Below are 20934 nucleotides of genomic sequence, written 5' to 3'. Positions count from 1 at the left end.
AAAAGGTACATTTAATCTGACATGTGAGCCTCATCAGAATGCATGTTCTAATTTATTGAAAATCAGGCATAGGGAGCATAAAATGCATGGCACTTAAATAATCAGCTAACACTTATTGCCTCAAGCAGGCAGTTCTTTGCAATATGCATAGTGCAAGCAGTGATATTATGAAAATTATAGATGTGTCATTTATTGTGCAGACCTAAAGTGTACTGATTTGGTAACACTATATTTGACGGGTTGTGAATAAGACTGTCAGAAACATGACATAACACCTGTCATGAACATGAGTAAGTCTTAATGAATATTTATGACTGATATCATAAAGTGTCATTCGGTAAATCATGACACTTTTAATACAAAGTTGACATTATTCAAAATGTCTTCATTATGACAACTTGACATTAACCAAGAAATCATGATCTGACATAAATTTGTTATAAAAGTATTACTGATTAAATTAAAAAAATTGTGTAGCTTTAAGTTATTAAAGCTAAAGTTTAATAAGTTTAAAGTTGTCATAACACTTTATGATATCAGTCATAAATATTCATGAAGACTTACTCATGTTCATGACGGGTGTTATGTCATGTTTCTGACAGCGTCATCACAGTCTTATTCACAACCCGTCAAATAAAGTGTTACCACTTATTTTTTCACACACCGCTTTACTGATTTTACCTTGTCCTTGTGTAATAAATATTGAGACAGTTTTAATCTGTGTCTCAATGGGAGGCTTTCTTACACTTGAGGTTAGATTTAAAACAATTTAGAAACCACGTCTGACATGAACCGCATCCTTTGTTATGGGGTGACATGGGAAGCTGTAGATATTAAAAAGGTTTCTTGCTTTCTTGTGCCAGGACTGCTTTGTCCCTCCAGTTTTGGGTTCTCTGTAGAACAACATATTCGATAGAAGCTTTTGCTTTAATCTCCAGTGGAGATCCTTTAGACTTGGATGGGAGATATGTATTTTACACCCAAATACATGGGAAAAAAAACATGTAAAATGGCAGAATTGTTCTTCAAGATTAATTGGATTAACTAGAATGAATTATTTGGTGTGTGTGTGGTTTAAAACAAACCATTAAGGAAAACCAATTGCAGGGTTGGTTTGACTTCAAGATGGTGTGATTTATCGGCTGTCCAGTGTTTCACTTTTCTGCTGCACATGTTGTCACTCCGGTTTCAAAGCTCTTAACATAAGCTCATATGATAAAGACTGTTATGATATGACACTGTATATTACACGCCTGAGACTCGGGGAGACATGTGATCTGCTGCTCTCTTATGTCCACAGTCTTATTAACTTAATAGCTTGTTGTGTATTAATAACAGGGATGCAGGTCTTTGTGTTTTGTGTTTTGAAAATACTTCCATAACTTTCCTTTTCTTAAGGGTATGATTTTATAACAAGACAACGATATTAATTATCTGAACAGATGTGTGGGACTTTGCATGTTGCTACAGATATTTATCACAATATACCTCCAGGTGTCTTGGGTCTGACAGAACAGCTATTGTTTTTGCTTAACTGTTAATAATAACCCACTGAATGATGAATTGCACACAGTATGAACACTGTAGCCGGTAGCTTTCTGCAAGCAGTATCTGGGGACTCGTGTAGATTCAGGCCATCACACAATGACTTTTTACTGTGTAGCTGAAGAGTCCCTTTGTGTAGTATTATTTTACCATATAACTGCCCTGTTTGTGCTATATTTTTCCACTGTTATGAAGAGAAGCAGAATCTGCTCAGCGAACAGCATCCAGTGACTGTCACTGACATGTGATTGTTCGCTCCCAGCCTAAAGACAGAGCACCCGTCACGTGAAAATCCTATTATGACTCATATCTCATCAGCCATGAAAGCTTCAAACCCGTGCAAACGAGGGATGAAATTATTTGTTCCTGTGTCCTGTCTCTCTTAATGTCTGCTGACCTGTATTTTAACCTGGATTGTGAACCTATTTTTCTCTATTTATTTATTAAAATGGATTAAAGCAACAGAATGGATGCATGAAGAGAGTTTTATTTCTAATGAACTCGCATAAAAATTTTGTTCTCAAAAAATATTCGTTTTTTTTATCTGGCTAAAAGCACTCTGCTGCATGATATTTCACATCCAGGACATTAAGGATTAATTCTATTGAAGCTGTGTTTCTCCAGAATATTACTTATCCTACCTTAAATTCTAAAAAACAATTACACTATAATTACAATTTAAGAATTACACTTTAAGAAACAGCCACACTCCAACGAAAAAAAAATTTTAACGCATATTTCACCTTCTGAGAACTATTTCAAAGATTACAAGAATGTCTGGCTGCTGAGTAAACGTAAGTAGAGAAATTAATAGAACAAAAACTTCAGCTACACCTTTAAAAAGAATAGGGTTTAAATTACAATTAGTAACTTTAATTCTTTAAAGACAAACACGCCACTATAAACACATTTTTAAGTGACTTTATTATTACAACCAGCAAACACTACCATCTTTTAAAACCTGACCCTCAAATCAGATTGTCTTCATCTACACATCCCTCCACCGCGCACCCAGTATACACACACGCGCGCACACATCCACACACACACACGCAAATACACACACATCCATATTTTGTGTTAAGTCTGCAAATCTACAGCTGCAGCAGGTTGAAAGGATCTCTTCAGACCTGCAACCACCAGGATTGCATGTTACAAGCTGGAGCACCATCAAGGTCAGTGTGTGGCGACCCCTGGTGGCTAAAAAGACTACTAACACTTAAATACAATAAGTCAAAATTGAACAAATATACAAAAACCGACTTTCACTGTCGGTTTTAAAACTGCACTTTAAGTATACCAAAATAAACCCATCATCGGTGAACACGTATCATCGTGATAACAACATGCATTATTTGACTTTTAAGTTAATGCAGTTGGGGCCATAAAACTGCAAAATTGATGCACAAACAAAAAATAAACAAACAAATAAAAAAATAAAACAAAATATTAAAAACAATATCACTGCATATCTTTGGTCTCTTCCCGTAGCATTAATTTCCTATTGACACCTGAAACATAGAATACAAATGTTTTCATGAATGATATTTAAGAAAACACTTAACCATAATTGAAAATTACTAAGCAAAAAAATAAAAATTTGACTTTACGTTTTAGTTTGTCTTTTCTTTTCTTAGCGCAGTAATAAATGATAACTTAATTACGCTGATAAATTATAGAAATGACTTTAATGTCAAAATTCTGAGGGAAAAAAAAGCCTGAATTTGGCCCTTTTTTTCACTGAGCCCAATCTCCTTCCGTAGTTTTTCTGTAGTCCATGAAAACGGTGCAACAAACTTAAGCTAACTTCAGTGTTGTGGCATCCGATGCTTGATTCTATCGTTTACGTCAAGTAAACAGCGGAGTATATGAAAATGTAACAAATTAAACTCTTATTTATTTATATTTTAGTATGCTATAAAGTGCAGTTAAAAAAAACAACTAGCTGTTAGCTTGCCGTTGGGATAAGCTAGCTGTTCGCTAGCATAAGCCAACATGGCGCCGGAAATTTGACAAATTTGTAACTTAGTGTTTCGACTTTGGGAAGGAAGAGTATTCACTCCTTGGAAGCGACCATAAAGCCCACGGACAATACTCTGTAAGTAAACCCTGTCATATATTAGCAGTATGGGTTTTGTTCTGTGAGATGTGTGTTTGTGGCTTAATTTATGTATTTGATATATTTTAAGGTACTCAACATTTTTTTCAGAAGCCTGTGTACCTGCCCAGTTTATACCTTTTATTAATCGACCTTCAAGTGTATTGTCCCAAGCAGTTGAATGCCAAGCAAATTTGGGGAAAAAAGCTGTTTGTGGTATTTTAGTTTTGCAGCAGATGGCAAAGAAAACCTTTTCCCACTAGATATGAATTCAAGATAGTAGTATTTTTTTCTAACAATAAGACTTAAAAACAGCTAATGGGAATACAGTAAATTTCAATACAAATTTCATCCTATCCTACATCGTTTACGTATTAATTTTTTAAAAATAAATTAGTGTTCCAGTTTTAAAACTGTACTGTTAAAGCATTTTTGCCTTTCTTTTGAGAGGCTTGGAAATTTCCATGTTGTTACACAATGTCTAAACCCTTAAACTTAATAGCTAGGTCTAAATAATTGAATACAAACTATCAATTGTTACAACCAAGGGTTTCAATTCAGTAGATAGGAATAGTTATTTATCAGCAACTTAACAAATGCAAACAAATGTTAATTTTCAAAGCATGAATTCACCTTTTGAATTCATTTAGTAAAAATCACGTACAAATATTGTAGAATTTGTTTTTAATTTTTTGTTTTCTGTGGTACAATCAATCATGAAATAATTTAAGCATCTGAAGATCTGACTGGTAACCTGCAGAGAAACTTAGTTGCAGAGCATACCGATCAACTTCTCTTTGGCATTGCTTAACTTGCTGGCGAATACTTTTGATGGATAAAGTCGAGTAGAATATTTTTTTAATCTAGTTCAATAAATTGCTTAAAAATGTGGATAACTATTTTAAAATGCTTTTATTTATTTAACACATGTATCTGTTGTTTTATTCAAGTTATTGTACCTGCGTTTAAATAGAAAAGCAGCTAGCAGCTAAGTTTCCAGGAAAAAATACCTCCTAAAAGTGTGGAGAGCTACGACAGTACTTAAAACCCTCTTAAGATATTATTTGAAAGTCAGATTCTTGGATGTGCAATTTAGAGGTTGTATCTAGGCACAATAATGCAACTCTTCTTGTCCGATGAGAATCAGAATAAAAATAATCCCTTAACCTTCAAGTGTTTTTTGGACATTAAAATTAAGTGGTTTAGTGTGTGAGAAGTGGCATGAACAGTATTTAGGTCACTCAGATATTAGTACTGCAAAATTACAATTTCATATGGTAGGTCTTGTTATTGTTACGTTTACGAGAGATGGAATTTTTGTGGTCATAATGTTTCTGAGCATGTATTGCATTGAGATGCACCAAGAGTTATTACAGCATAACTAGAGGAATCCCTGGTAACTTTATTATTATTATTATTATTATTATTATTATTAAATACCAGGGTAAAGACAATGTACATCAGATATTGCTAAAAGTAGCTTTAAAGTCAGCTCACTCTTTCTTTTTAATGATATTGTCCTCTTGATATAAATCCTGGACACTAACTGCCTATTGTCACCAGGTGGCAGCAATGAGGCAAATATTCTGCCTGTTTTTGGCACAATGAGTAACTTCAAATACTGTGTCCCTTTTTTAAATATTAACTGTATAATTTGTATCCTTAGTAAAGTCTCTCATAAGACTCCTATGCAGTGAATGCAGTCATGGCAATCCATTTGCTGCATTTTTAAGAATAAAAACACTTTTAGCTGCTTTTGTTAATTGCACTTGCATTATGCATAAAATGTTACGTGCTTAAATAGCAAAAGCACTATGTGAAGTTGTAAAGTCAACAAGAACACTTGGAGCAAAGTCACAGCTGTGGGGCGATACAGGACACTCTTGAGTTCTGTTGTCCTCTTTGGTTTTACCTCCAGAGGCATTGAGCACTACTTCAATCTTGAAACAAAATTAGGACTGTTGAACGTTCAGCTTCTGGAAAATATAAGCAAAATACTTCAGAAAGCTGAGAAATGAAGCAAGTATGTGACAAAGTCAGTTAAAAGTACGGTAGCTAACCTGCTGTCTGAGGGCTTGCATGGATGTGTATTCAATATGCTCCCTCTTTTTCCGGATCCAGTCAGGCTCATCTGGTATCAGGGCTGCCATGATCACCTTTACTAATATCAGGACATGCTGCAAATACACAGAGATGAAATTACACCAGCAGACATCAACGAAGGGATTATTTGGGATCCCACCTTCGCTCTTACCTCCACCATAACAGCCCCCATCAGAAGGTTGCTGCTGCTCATCCCGGCCTCCTGACTCATCTTCTGCAGGCGTGGAGACAGCAGCAGCAGCCAAGCGTTGGACACCACTGATACAAAACTCAAGACCTCAAAGGCAACCTAAAATGGAAGACTCTGATATAAGCAGAGGTCTACAAATATTTTTGGGGGTTTTAATATGGTTGTATACTGCAGCTGACCTTCCACACACCCATACTGGCCACAGGAGGACAAAAGGGTTTGCGGAAGAGTTTGCAAATTTTGTAAGCGTCCGATCTGATTTCTGTTAGGTTGTTGAGGAGCAGCAGGACAGCAGTCAAAGGAAACACACAGGAGAAAAGACTCAAATACCCAAACTGCACCAGCAGCTCAATGTATTCTGCAAACAGTCCCTGTGATTGAAAAAGCAGATTGGCAGGTTGCTTTGAATCAAAGCTTTGTTGTGAGATGTTTAATGTGATTCGGAGCACTCACCGGAAAAGTAGGTAGGGTGCCTTGGTTCCGAAATTTGTCCTCTTCTGGGTCATCTTCGCTCTCTGTCCTGTGGGGGGCGCTAATGAATCGGTCCACAAGGAAAGGTATGACCACCTCTGTTACCTGGTTCACCAGCTGAGAGATGATCAGCAAAGAAGCTAAACGCTTTAAACAGATTGAAACAGCGTGTGAAAATCTGATTGTATATCTTGTAGTCACTCATGAATTAGCTCGTTTGTAATCAAAATCCTGCAACTTACAAAAAGTAAAAATCTTTTTAGAACGTTAGGGATGAATTAGCAATAAATTAATGATTCCATTAAATAAACAAAGAAAAATCTCTAAATCATATATATTTTTTATTTAAATTAAAAGAAAAAAAAATCAGATTCCTATTAGGAAAACAAATGTCCTAAGATAACAGACTCAAACAAGCATTATATCTGATGCATAAAATTATTTTTCTTATTTAATTGATGGGGAAAGTAAAAGAAAAACAAATGGCAGATTTTGATTTATGGTGTTGATCTACTGATTGCACACTGAGTAAGCAACTTCTTTCCTCCCAAAGAAAAAAAATTTGATTGCGAAGAAGCAAAGTAGATTCATGTCCCCTATCCAAACAAAAATTGGAATGTAAGTTTTTGTTATCACTATAGGAAATATTTTCTTGGACACAGAACCTCTAGTGCTGGACTGAACATCTTTGTTACCTTTCGAAGCAGCGTCACATCCTGCTTGAAGAAGGCAATATGGAAGAGCACTGCAAAGTTATTGAAGAAGGTGAACTGAAAAGCAAAAGGAAAGAGTCATATTAGTGTAGACTGGTTGGAGCTAAAAATGGGCGAATATCCAGAAAGCAAAAGAGAGAGAGAACTGACCACTAAGATTTTGCCTGTCAGATGGTTGTCGTAGGCAGACTCCTCTCTGTGATTCTCTAAGAAAAATATTACAGTTTGAGTTTTTTAGACAAAATAAATTATAATAGACCATCTCTAACACATGCCTCCTTCCTAAGTTGATAGATATTTGCATTAATACATTTCTTCTCCCTGATATGTTTTCTTCATGCATCTCACCATATTCTGTCAGAGAATTGGCAACTGTCCTGTATAGGTTGGCAAGCATATTTGTGTAAAGAATATGGAGGACTGAAGGCACGTAGAGGAAAGTCTGAGATATCATGGAGTTCCAATCTTTGTGCAGCCACTGCACCCGGGCCTCTGCCCAGTAGAAACACATCATCCCCAGAACCACCAGTCCTGCAGGATGAAATGTAACGCGTATATCAGACACCTGAAGCATTTGACTCACACTTTGGTTGTTGTTGGGTAACGTACCTAGGAACAGCCCCACCACCGGGACAGACACCAGCGCCATACGCAGGTCCCTCTTCCATTCGGGGAAAAGTGGCTCCACACGACCGGTCACAGGGTTGACCCCGAGGTCGCCGTGGAAACCTGGCCGTGGCTCTGCAAAGCGTTCTGCGAGGTTCAGTGTGCCCCATTGGTACGACAGTGAGGAACTGCGGCGTTTCCACAGCTCTATGACAACTGTGGACCAGAGCATGCTGAACACGGCCTGAAGCATGTGACCGCTGATGAGAGGCTCTGGTTCATCCTGGACTTCCTCCTGCTGAGACCCAGAGACTGACTGCAGCATTTCCCGCTGAACCTCTCCTGCAATGGGCAGGAACATATTTATACATTATGTAAATGAACATCCTGTGTTTGATTCTGCTAGATCCAAAACAAGACAATCATCATGATCCTGAGGAAAATGTTTAACTCTGGATATCTTATTACAGGCTAGGCACCAGATATTCTTGTAATCTTATTAAGTGTCTTGATCAATAATTCTTTGACATCTATCTGTCCATCTACTGTATGTCTTGATTCTTTGTGCTGCTGTTTGCAGGTTCCATATACAGTACAGACCAAAAGTTTGGACACACAGTCGTGTCCAAACTGTGTGTCCAAACTTTTGGTCTGTACTGAATACAGACCAAAAGTTTGGACACACAGTCGTGTCCAAACTGTGTGTCCAAACTTTTGGTCTGTACTGTACATAGCCATGTCACATAGAAAGTAAGGACTAAAAAAAAGAAATCTAAATTTGGGTCTGGAGAAGTATGGATTTTTGATTTTTAAAAATTTGGAAGAAAAAATGTCTCACTATATTACAAAATAAGCACAATTTTGATCGTTTGCATTCATCACTTTATTAAATTATATCAAGTAGCTAAGGAAATTTAGATACTTGATGTAACTAAGGAAATGTAGGTACATCAAATCCATTCAGTGAAATCCATTTCACTAAATGAAGCCATAAAGCCATCAATATAAGTCGTCAAACCTACTTGAGAAATATGCGATGAACAGGCCCAGTATTGCCGGTGGAAGGAGAGACCAGGTGTAGAAATCAAGGAAGCTGAAGTAGAAGGCCACAGAACTACCAAAATATTCGTTAACTTTATCTGGGAAAATGGACAGAAGGCATGTATTGCATTAGTGTTACAGTTTTGTCAGCTAATCTAGTCATGTACTCCTTTGGAAGGCAGAAGATTGTTTTAAATGTAAATTTATATTGACATACCCAGTGGCTGAGCCAGTTGATTCCCAGAGTACCAAGATTTACTAAGATCCTTTAGTTTGCCCGGGTTGTGGAGAGGAAATGTGTCTACAATGACACCTGCTTGTCCTAGCTTTTGCCCTGCAGTAGCACATAGTCCAAATGATCTGTGGTCATTTATAGGAAGGTCAGGGGAGGAAAAGTAATATCTGAGGGTGGTGCATGGCATCTGAAGATGGTGAGATAGTGATGAGGTGTTGTAGGAATAACAGGCTATGTCTAAATGGTGGTGAGAATATATTGTGTAAGCATTGGTGATGGACTGGTGGAAGTTGAAGTGAACTCTATTGTTTGCAGACAATACTCTGATCTCTACTGAGAGAAGGAAGCAAGCAGAGGAGAGTCTGGAGAGGAGGAATCAATGTCTATAAGAAACAAGACAGAATCCATCAGATGGGAGGAATGTTGAAGCTGAACCAATTAGAGGTATCCAGGCAGGATGAGTTTATGGCATCTGGCAAGCATGGAGTCAATGCTGGTTCTTCCAAGACTGAGGCCAAATTCTTAGAGTTCGACTAATATTTCAGGACAATTACTCAACCAAAACTACGTTTTGGTGTTAATCTAGTACTTGTTATAATATACTAACAATTCAGCCACTCATTGATGCACAATCTCTAAACTGAAGTTATCAGCTTATAATAGTTGTATGATAAATAAATTTAAAAAAACAGTAAGAGTAATAAAGATTGGTCATATTAGGTGTGGATTCAAGGCCGGTTTTTCCAGGACATAGACCGCACCCTGCAAGGCCAAGAGCAGAAAAAACAGCTCAAGACTGGTCTCGAGCTTTTCATCCCTGCTACCTGGGGGCAAACATTTAAGGCAGTGCTTAATGCAGAAGAGAGGGGAATAAAGGGATATAGGGAGGAACATGATAGATCGATTGTATGTAGCAAGATCTGCTATAACCGATTCACATTTTTTTCAGATTATGACATAACAGAAGGTGTTAGTTTTGATTGAAATTGACAGGATTAGAAATGAGTAGACCAGATGCACAGCTCAGCTTGGATTCTTTGAGAAACCAGGCCTGATGGATGGTTTGGAGATAGGCAGGAGAAGGATTGTGGTTTTATTGGATAAATGGTGTTTATTTGGGGGTTGTCTGGGAGGGGAAAAGAGGAAGAACACAAGAGCATGCTATAAAGAAAGCAATTTTCCACAAACAGGGTTGGGGTGTTAAATTCTGGAGCACCAACAGGCTGTAGAACCAGCATTATTCATCTCTGGAGACTTAAATCCAAGCTAACACTGGTAGATTGTCTTTTGTATTGGAGGAAATACGAAATGATTCAGTAGCATGTGAGTGTCTTCTTTCTCTGTGTTGATATGAAACACAATGAGGCTACTCACAGATGTTGTCTCGCTTCTGCAGTGTGCGGCTGTCGGGCATGCCGGGTATCTTCAAGTCCTTCTGGGCCCTCATACCGTCCAGCTCGTACTTTATGATGTACTGTCGCTCAGCCAACGTTAGAAACACCTCCATGTTGTCTGTTACACATGTTACATGTGTAACATTACTGACTGCACAAGTAAAGCCTGGTGGCCTGCCAGGCTTATAATTCACTGGGGGAAACCCTGCTTTGTACTCTACCCACTTTGTTTCTTATTTCTTTCTGTTTCCTTTTATGTCTTGTTCTGTCATTTATTCCCTTTATCCTTAAGGTATTTTCAATCTTCTCTTCTTTGTTCTTCTTTCCAGTTAGTTTCCCAGACTTCACATAAAACCCTTTCTATTGTAGAAATATTTGCCATAAATTCATGGTGAACTTCAGTTTTTTATGTTTTAAAATGGAGATTAAGCAAATTGAATTCTGGAAAGTTGAGTTTGGAAACATCAAACTTATGTAGAACCATCATACGAATATGCTGGTTTTCTATGTCTAAAGCAGCGCTATTCTTAATGCTTTTGATGTTTACTGCCAGGTTTATTACCTCAGGTGACTCACAAAACCTCATTGTGGGTAAGATAAAATAGATATACAAAACCTAGATGCAGTTACTGCTGCCACCTCCAAATGTGGACTAGTTGTCACAAGGTTGCGGCCTGATGATGTCTGCACATGCACAGAGATAATTGCTTGGCAGCAGCGTTATGGCTGCTGCTTCCTTATGATGAAATAATGACTCACTATGTTAAACATTCGATTCCAAGAATTTAAGTATTTTTCAGGAGGCAAAACTCTGCAAATTCTGTTTTAAATGGGTCGCAAAGACACAATTTGTCCTAATTACTTAGTCTGTTAAAAATAAAACAACAAAAATAACAGTTTTTCAGTTTCAAAGAAAGGTTTGGTACCAAAACAATATAATTCCCAGAGAACTGTTAGCTGGCCTAACACTTGATGTAGAGGTTTACCGTTAACTTTGCTCAAAGAGTAGCATAAAGCAAACGTGCTGTTGAGGACCAGATCATTATCTGAATGCAATTCTTCCAATTAAATATGTAACAATAAACTGTAAATATAATTATTGTCATCTGGCAACAATAGAAGACCTATGCAACGAATCAATTAAATGTGACAACTGAAAACATTAGGGGTTCGTTTGTGTTGTGCTACACAGTGGCCTCTTGGAGGGGAAAAAACCAAAAAAATTTTAAAGATTGCTATAAAAGTATGATGCATTTTCTTTTCTTAATGAACACCATTACTTATTTCAGTCCTGACCTTAAATATAAGACACTCTACATGTTCCATCAGGATACATGTTTGTCTTATCTACCTGAATCTCTAAAGTTGTCTCTGTCGTTGTAAGCGAAGGCCTCCATTTCATTGTTGTGGTAGATCTTGCACAAGCCCAGCTCCTCCGTGGCTCGCAGTAACGTACAGCGCGGCGCAGACAACATGATGATGTTACCAGTGGCGTCCTCGCCTGGGTGAGCCAGTAACCCTGCACCTGAAGCGAGTGTTTCAAAGTAAGAACCCAGTGTTAACAAGTTTGTTTGTTTGGCTTGTTTGCTAAATCCTGTGAGAAATCTGATGCAGACTAAATCTAGCCTGTTACTGGAACTGGAATTGATTTGCTGCAACACTGAGATGCTCATAAACATTTAATCAGCTGTATGTATTCTTTGCTCCAGGGAGCCACTGGAAACTGAGATCTTACCTCCATCCTTCTGAGGAGCGCCAATCAGTTTGATGAGCCAGCGTTTCGTCTCGGGGACGACCTTCGGTCCGAGCTTCACCCGAACCAGCGGCTCGACCCGCTCTGAGGCACAGCAGGGGCAGCTGACTTTGGTCCAGCCCGGCGTAAAGGAGGAAGCGCTCAGTTTGCTCGGCAGCTTCCCGCCCGCAGCCTCTCCACCCAGCTGCTGAGCCGAGGTGCCTGGTGGTTCACCTCGGCCACCAGGCACACCTTCATCATCAGCTGCCTTACTCATGGTGAGACTGGAAGCAAACCACAACCAAAGTGAACATTTATACCCCTGTCATTATTACTCTCCAAGAAGACATCTGTGCAGCTACATCTCCACAGTCTGTTTGGTCTTCATGTGCACAGATTTTCAGAAGTGGTAGCAAATTCAGACATGTTAAACAAATACATTAGAATTTTTATCAGCATTTCTTTCAATTTGGTGATTATCTTCACAAGAACTAATAAAACTTTGAACTTAAACAGATTAAAACTGAATTGTATTTTTACCACTTAGCTTTTTTTTTACTGGGGGAGAAATTGAAATTATATATAATTGTTTTAAAAAGTGAAAAATCCACCCTGTTCTACGCTTAACCAATCCAGGTGAAGAAGAGGAAGCTTTAACAGTTTCTATTTATATCAGCTGATTCCATAATTTCTTTTAAGGTCGAGGAATTTAAATTATTCATTTGGGTATGCATGTTAGTAAAACCAATACAAATCTTGATATACAGTAGCTGACATAACAGAAACACAGTGCAGCTTGTTATGTTAATAGACGAATAAAAGGAAAGACCTAAGGCCACAATACATTTCGTATCGTTTTCTGGTTTAAAAACAACAGAAAGTTGCTCAGAAAACAATTTTACTTCAACAGCAAAATCTCAAGTTGTCATTACTGGGTTATTACCAGTCTGCAACCATTAATAGGTGTATTTAAACCAGTTTTGTCCTCCACATTGTTTAAAGGTTTTACCAGCCTCTGATAGACATCAATAAGAATTTAGGCTGTAGCAATAACATATTTCTATAGTCATGTAACAGTCCCAATTTTCATTTGCATCATGTGCTCTTTTATAGCGACATGGGGAGCCATATAGATTTGCATGTCACCCTGAGCCAACTTTACATTTGCTGGTATTTCAGTCGTGGTTGCAGACATAAAATACGGATCTGCATTGAATTCTCCAGGAAGTTGCGTGTCTTCCAGTGAAACTCCGGATCCAGAAAAAACTCGTGTTGTGACTGCGCCGTGACTTTAAGACACACAGAGTGAAGTGAAAGCGGTTAAACACTTCCTGCTGTTGCTGAAGTGCTCCTGAACAGATTCTGTTGACACTCAGGAAGGCATTTAGGGATGAGGAAGAGGATGAGTCAGGAAATACTATACCTAGTAGGGCGCTAATGATGATGATGATGAGGTGGTTCTGCTCTCCAGTCCTACGTCAGGCCCTCCGTAAACTCCTGTCTGAATGCACATAAACAGAAAGCGGCATGAAGACAGCACCGTCTGAGTAGAAACCAGAGAGAAGTCCGTCTGCAGACTCTTACCCACCTCCAGACAGTTCTTCCTCTTCGCTTTCTCTCAGTGTGGTGTTGTTGGACAGGAATGTGGAGGAACCTCTCTGGCTCTGCAGGGTGTGGACGGTTGTTTGGTTTTGTTTCAGACTCCTCCCTCCTGCCAGTTGACGGTTTTACAGTTGCAGTAGTAGCTCAGGGTCCTACTGCCCCACAGCTGGCACTCGCTGAAATAACATCTGCAATGAGTAGATTTTTGAAATTATTAAAAACAAATAAAAAAAATAAAAAAATCTTTAAGATGTTTATGAAATGAAGCATAGTCGGTCCACAACCTCTGGCGGCAGGCAGCCCCTGTTTTATAACTTTTTAAGAGAAAATCCAAAAAGTTGTAATTTTTTCTGTAACGTTATATGTTGTGTGTTTAGGGGGTTTGTCCAGTTCAGTTTCTAACCAGGAGGAGGTTGATGCACCCCTCCTCCACCCCATGACAACATCAGATGCACCAGGAGCACCGTGCTGCCACCTAGCGATGCTCTAATGGTTTCTGAGATTTTGGAGCAGCTCACCAAGTGAACCTCTGTGGTGTTAGAGATGAATGTGACCATCTAAAGAAACGAAAATACCAGCTTTAACTAAGGAGAATGATGATGATGTTAATAATAAATCCTTGCAGTAATTTTAAATGAGGAAGAAAGTAATAGATAAAATGGTGAACATTAATAAACACGTAATTGAAATACATAGATGGGCACCTAAATGATAGAAGTGAGCTTATGTTTTTGCTAATTTTTTGACCCAAAGAAATCTGATGACTTCCTGCAGACTGTCAAATTGGCACTCTCTTAATTTTCATTGTACCTTTTTTGTTAAAAATAATTTTTAAAAAAAGGTTAAAATTGCAAAATTTTAATCAACCCCCCCATTTATATCACAGGTTGTTCAAACCAGCCTGCCATTCGAATATGTCAATGCTGTTAACTTCTGGACCAAATCCTGTCTGATAGGTGGTCTATTCTTGTTTTAGCTTTGTTTGGAGGTGATCAATCTTTTCCAGTAATGACCACAAGTACTCATTTGAGTAAAAGGTCTGGATTTTCCTGACCATATGTCCAGGACTTCTGTGCTCTTACATTTGGACCAGTTTTCTGCAGTTCATCTTTGTACTTTCATAGAGTTGGCTTCTTTCCTACATTTCTTGTCCAAAGCGTTTGGCCTCAACTGTGCTCACACCCACTTGCTGCCGAGGCTGAGCAAGCTCTGCGCTGGTGGGGATGCAGTTTGTTGGCTTCCTGCTGATAAACTTAATTACGGTTCTTGCTGGACACTCTTGGATCTGATGACTTCCTGCAGTCTGACAAATTGGCATTCTCTTAATTCTCATTGTACCTTTTTTATTAAAAATAATTTTTTTTAAAAAAGGTAAAAATTGCAAAATTTTAATCCTAAAGATTTATTCACTGCAGCTGAATCTCACTTTGAAGTTGTTGAGGTCATTTTGATGCAAAGTGATGACAGCTGCTTTTTCTTTGGAGCGAGGTAATCATTGCTTGGTCATTCAGGATGTAGCCCACCTTCCACTCAAAGACCACTGGAGATGGCCAGTGGCTAAAGTTTTTTAGTGAGATTATGACTTATAGATAATGAAATACAAAAAAGGATATTTTAAGCAGAAATATCAGGTTTCTCAAAAGACTGATCATTTCTATGCTTTCTACTTGACAGGCATCCTCTTGATCAGCCTGTGGCGCTGCGTAGGTGTAATGGAAGCGCAGAGTGCTTTGATCGCTGCTTTCAGGTCCACTGCATTATTTTCTCTGGTGTTTTCGTCTTGACAACAGTCCATACAGTCTCTATGGGGTTCAGGTCAGGTGAGTTTGCCGGCAGATCAAGAACAGGAACACCGTGGTGAATGCACCAGTGTATGGTGCCTTTGGTGTGGGCAGGTGTCATGTCCTACTGGAAAATAAAATCTGCATCTCTATGCACAGCTTGTCAGCAGAGGGAAGAATGAAGTGCTCTAAACATTCCTGGTAGACAGCTGCGTTGGACTTCAGAGAACACAGTGGACCATCAGATGACATGGCGCCCCAAACCACGGACTGCAGGCAGCGATTCTTTGCCTCTCCGTTCTTCCTCTGGGACCCCAATTTCAAAATGATATGCAAACACTACTTTTATCTGAAAAGTGAACCTTAGAGCATTGAGCAACAGTCCTGTTCTTTTCCTCAGATTAGGTAAGTTGTTTCTGATGTCTCTAGTTCAGGAGGGGGCTTCACATTTTGTGTCTCTTGATGCACTGACTCCAGCCTCAGCCCACTCCTTGTAAAGCTCTCCAAAATTCATGAACGGACATTTTCCAACCATGCTTTTTCCTTCCACTCAACTTTCTATGAAAATGCTTGGACACAGAACTCTGAACAACCAGCTTCTGGACATCTGCCCAGTCATAATTGTGTCCTGCTGGCCCAGTCTGGGAGACCAGTCACAGCCTGACACCTTTGCAGGTGTTAATTGGCAGTTTAGGGTGTGACACCAGGAGCTTCCATTCTTCAAATATTTGAGCTTTATGTTCTTTAAATGAATCACAGGAAAGACCAGTGTCAGAAATATACAGACATTTATTTACAAACATGTCTACCTTTGCATAGAAATTTAAAACTCAAAGTAAACAGATTATTGGAAATTTATGCTGCATTTCTTTTAACACAAAAAAAGACAAGTGAAAATCAGAAGTTTTAGTTTATCACATAAATAAGATTAGTATGTCTAAAATTAATAGACATCAAAAAATACATATTTGTATATTTTGGTTCTTTGGAATAAAAAGACCCCGTTGTTCAGAGGTCAGAGATTAAATCAACTCTTCAGTGAAATTTTGACATTTTTACCATCTATAAAGAAAGAAAAAAGGCAAAATTTCACATTTTTGATGACGGATCAGTTATAACTCATCCCTGTTCGCCCTCAATAAGACTTTTTGCTTCACATTTTTATTGAGAAAACAAATGCAACTGTGATAACTGGGTTATCTAAAATAGATGCTCTTTTTATACAATCAAGCTTGTAAAGGCTGAAACTTTGCATAAGACAGTTTTGTAAGAGACTTTTACATGTGCTATGCTTGTAAATTATGAGTTATGTTCTGCTCCTTTCTCTGCTGTGCTGAGGGAGTCGGCTGGAGATCGGCCAGCTGCTGCCAGGACGTCTTGCTGTCGAGTCAGATCGTTCAATCGTCACCCTCTGCAGGGATCCGAGGGGTCTAATAAACAAGGAGCTTCACACTGAAGTGGAACCAAAAATGCAAAAACCTGGGCACAAAACTGTAAGGCTCTTGTGCCTCAATGAAGGCTGAAAAATTCAATCTGAATGCATCACTGTGATATTGAGGTCTTTGAAGGAACCAGACAGATTCTGGTCCCAAACAAATCTTTAAACCAAACAGTGCAATACAGGATGCGACTTATTTGTAATAATGATTCCCGTTAACGATATTTAACTAACCTAAGATGTATTTTAGTCAAATATCTTTTATTCTGAAAACTGTAGACTTTTATTTCTATGCCTAATTTGTTGTGATGGTCAATTCCAGGAATGTTACTCGTTATGATCAGAAGAGAGTAAACAGTTCTACCAGTTGCCGCTAGATGACAGTAGCTGCAACTGTGCAGCTCATACTAGAATTTTCTTGGAGAAAAACAAAACTGTCTTTACGGTGCTTGGTCTTCATTGGCCACCTTGCTTAAATATGGGAAACTTTTAATTTTTTTTTTTCAACAAACTGAGTGTAAAATTCCCTGTAACCTTTGACCCCGAGATCCCCACAGCAGGACGTCCACCAACCTGGCTTCATTCCTTCAGCTCCATCCCTACGACACCTAAAAACACTCGTTAAATCCACTCACACAGAATCCATCCATCGATGCACAGACATCAAACTCTTACAATGAAAGCATCTCCTCTTTTGTACAAAACATCTTAAAAATATATACTATTTTTTGTACATTTTTGTGAAATCAAACAGGGAGAAAAACAGCAAATTTTAAAGTGGAATTGTGCTCATTTCAAAGATCCGGAACAGCAGCTCACACCTGCAAACTACAGTAAAACCTCAATCCTGCTGATTAATAAATTAAAGCCCGACTTTGGAGTTGATCAGGACGTCTGAAAAATATTGTCTGTTCACAGGTTTGGTCTTCAGCGAGTTTTGTCTTGTTGCAGTTGGAGACGAACCTTCAAACTGGAAGGACACCGAATTAACCCAAGTTGGTTTAACTGGTAAGATGAATCATTGATGCTCAAACACTTTCTCCAACATTACCCGTTGCCACATCCATCCACCATCTATCACTTTCTTTTCCCTCTGTGCTTTAACCTGTTCAAATGTTTCTTAAAAATTATTTCCACGTAATCCTGAAAGACTATTAAAGCATTACCCCTTTACTCCTGACTGGCAACCTGTTTAACGTTTGCTTGATTAATATTGGCACAGAAGTGCAAAAACAATCACAGTGAGAATAGAGATCAGACTGGTTCTCACACATTCGTATGGCTGATCTGTAGAAAACAATGTGTTACAGTGAGTATGGCTGCATTGGCTGCTGCAGCATTATGGATGCCGGAGGGGTTGGGGGGGGTTATAACAGGTGGACGGGTCACTAATTAGGGAGGCTGTTAAGTCCAGAGGCCCTTGAGGAGAGCCATTCGTACGTTAGAATTTCTCGTCAGGAATGACTGTGTTGAAGGGATGATCCCAGAACGTGGTGGTGATTCCAAAACCTGCAAAGAGAAGCGTCACAAGAGAGAGATCAGAAAACAGAGTGATCGTAGTTTAAAGAACCGTAGAAATGTTAATGGAGTGAAGCAGTTACTATCAAAAACAAAAGCAACATATTAATTATTTAAACGGGCCATCAGCTTGACTCCTAGTCCAGGGGTTTTCAAATCCAGACCTGCAACTTTTAGACGTCTCTGCTTCAACACACCCGAGTCAAATAATGAGATCATCAGCTTTATTCTGGAGAGCTGGACTGGGCATTGAGGTGATTCAGTCATTTGATTCAAGTGTGTTGGAGCGGAGGACACCGGCCCTCATGACCCCTGCCCTTTCCCTTTATACCTGCCAAAAGACCTGTCTTTTGTCTGCATTGAACACAACATGGCAATATTCTGCCTCATTCTAAATTTTATAAAGAACTAAGATCCAATTTTTACAAAAACTTTTGGAAGAAGAAGTAAATTCAACACCAGATTGTACATTTAGGCATGGGGAGGCATCCCAGCCATAAAAGCCATAAATCCTAGCCATGCTAGGACATTAGTTACTTTTTTTACTGATATATTGTGGCAGAAATTTTAGAAATGAGTCGGGAAGATCAAGTTTGTCTGGTTTTCAGCATTTAATCAAATAAGTAGGGAAAAAGCGAGAATAATTTATGAATGGGGTTGGCTGGCTCTGAAGTTAGGATGAGAAAGCTTTACAATAACCTGTGCCGATTAGAGCGGCTGTGTCCCCTTATGTTACTCTAAGTATTTCCTCTGGAGCAGGGGGTCAAAAAGACCTTATAAAAGCAGTTATGTGAACTGAACAGCCACAGTCTGATAGTAACTATAAACTGGGTTGAAGGTTTACAAGAGTTCTAAAAAAAAAAAAGAAGTTCAAAACCACATCTAGGTCCAAACTGATTACTAGTAGTGGCAACAATTTGCCCGTTTCAATTTATGTGACACTTAAACCGATTTGCTCACCTGATCTTTGGTGCTCAAAGTGATGTTTGACATGGTAGGCTTTCAGACTGTACAGATATGAGCCTCTCTTTGGCGAGCCATAGTGAAGATAGTAGTGGATCATGTCGTACACGACGTAGCCGCCCAGCCCGCCGACAAACACCGACACACTGATGGTCTCCGGCAGCGTCTTACAGAGCGACATGTAGAACAATCCCACCACTATGGAGGCCAACCCAGGAGGAAAGACCAGCCGAGAACCATCGTAGGGAGACTGGAGAGAAACGCAACCAGAAAAATCTGTGAATTTGCATTCAGCATACTTTACTCAGACACCCTAAAGGAAATCCAGTGCAACAAATTACTTTTAGTGGTGACCTAACTGTGTGTAATTTAATCATTGACCGGCAGAGCTGTTTTGTCTTTCATAGTATCTGCATTTAAAAATAAAACGCACTCATCTAATAATTATTTGCTACTTTCTGTTTGTCACAAAAATCAATGTAAAATACATTCAAGTTTATGGTTTTAATGCAACAGATTTGAAAAAAAATTAAAGGATCAGAAATTACATTTCTGAATCAGTTTAAAAAACATTTTATAAGCCTCAGTAAATGCTGTTGCAATTAATAAAAAGAAAATAATTAAGTGTCTTCTATAATATGAAGCTTTAATTTTTGAAAAGTCTGCAACAAATGTTTAGATTTTTTTGACCTAATGAAAGAGAAATTAATTAGAAAAAGTGGTTTATGACCAACAGATAAAAGCTTTTGTACTTTATGGTGCTGCCCGTGCAGAAGGAAGTGTAGCGTAATGAGGTAGTAGTTATGAGCCGGCGGTTTCATGTGGAAGACGAAGCGGTGGATGCAGTACTCAATGAAGGTCCACAAGAACCAGCCAATCATGAAAAGGACCGGAAACACATGCTTAGGGATCGGTATGGAGAAATCTGCAAATCCAAACGTGCAGCAATGAAGACAAATTTACATACTGCTTGTGCAGCATCAGCAGCATCATGCAGGACTGCGTCCTACCTGAGGTGAGCTCTATCCTTGTGTTGCCCTGAGCCAGGGTGGTGTAGCAGTGCCAACTAAGATAGAAGACAATAGGAAGCCAGACTATTGGGACCCAGTACCTGTAGCAACAAACCAGAAAGAATCATAAAAGGGTCATATTTGGACTGTACAGTATTTATTTACAGTCTGTTAGGATTTTGGTTCAATAATTTCCCCCCTCATCAGCATTTGTTTGGTATTGGTCCCTTAAGTGAGAGAAAGAATACATCCAGTCCAAATAATATGTTTTAAAACTTTAAAAATCTGACTCATTCAAACATAAATTATTCCAATACTAACAATACAGTATTTGTTTTTTCATCTCATTTATTTATATAAACCATTTTGAGAGATTCTAAACCCTAACCCTACATAAATCTTATCCTGAAGTAAGATTTATGTACTCCTAATCATGCCTGTAACATTACAATTACAGGTAGCTATGCAGCACTCAGCATTACTTTAATTCTGCA

The 20934-nt window shown here is 38.6% G+C and overlaps 2 protein-coding genes across 4 annotated transcripts in view; both read right to left on the bottom strand.

The window, feature by feature from the left end:
* Positions 1 to 2450: 2450 nt before the first annotated feature.
* On the bottom strand, positions 2451 to 13837 carry ano10b (anoctamin 10b). Of its 2 annotated transcripts, none has more exons than XM_032586283.1 (16): positions 13717 to 13837; positions 13552 to 13629; positions 12132 to 12412; positions 11748 to 11921; positions 10377 to 10514; positions 8985 to 9101; positions 8749 to 8865; positions 7730 to 8068; positions 7469 to 7651; positions 7271 to 7326; positions 7103 to 7177; positions 6390 to 6554; positions 6116 to 6307; positions 5898 to 6035; positions 5704 to 5820; positions 2451 to 5619 (listed from the first exon to the last, which is right to left on the bottom strand). In XM_032586283.1, the coding sequence occupies exons 3-16, from the start codon at positions 12403 to 12405 to the stop codon at positions 5596 to 5598; spliced, it is 2109 nt and encodes a 702-aa protein (XP_032442174.1). In that variant the 5' UTR covers positions 12406 to 12412; positions 13552 to 13629; positions 13717 to 13837; the 3' UTR covers positions 2451 to 5595. The 2 variants fall into 2 exon arrangements, with proteins under 2 accessions (XP_032442174.1, XP_032442183.1); XM_032586292.1 differs by having other exon boundaries at positions 13713 to 13829.
* A 2612-nt stretch (positions 13838 to 16449) lies between these two features.
* The window catches only part of fa2h (fatty acid 2-hydroxylase), a 35990-nt gene continuing 31505 nt past the window's right edge, over positions 16450 to 20934 (bottom strand). For both annotated transcript variants that reach the window (XM_032548284.1, XM_032548293.1), the window contains exons 4-7: positions 20441 to 20541; positions 20183 to 20355; positions 19428 to 19680; positions 16450 to 18458 (exon numbers count right to left, since the gene is read on the bottom strand). In XM_032548284.1, the coding sequence (XP_032404175.1) occupies positions 18391 to 18458; positions 19428 to 19680; positions 20183 to 20355; positions 20441 to 20541 (595 nt within the window). In that variant the 3' untranslated portion in view covers positions 16450 to 18390. The remainder of the gene's footprint in view (positions 18459 to 19427; positions 19681 to 20182; positions 20356 to 20440; positions 20542 to 20934) is intronic.

The sequence above is a fragment of the Xiphophorus hellerii genome, chromosome 2 (genome assembly GCF_003331165.1).
Source record: "Xiphophorus hellerii strain 12219 chromosome 2, Xiphophorus_hellerii-4.1, whole genome shotgun sequence".
NCBI lineage: Eukaryota > Metazoa > Chordata > Actinopteri > Cyprinodontiformes > Poeciliidae > Xiphophorus > Xiphophorus hellerii.
The sequence above is the reverse complement of the archived record's forward strand: the minus strand, read 5'-3'. Positions and strand labels throughout refer to the sequence as shown.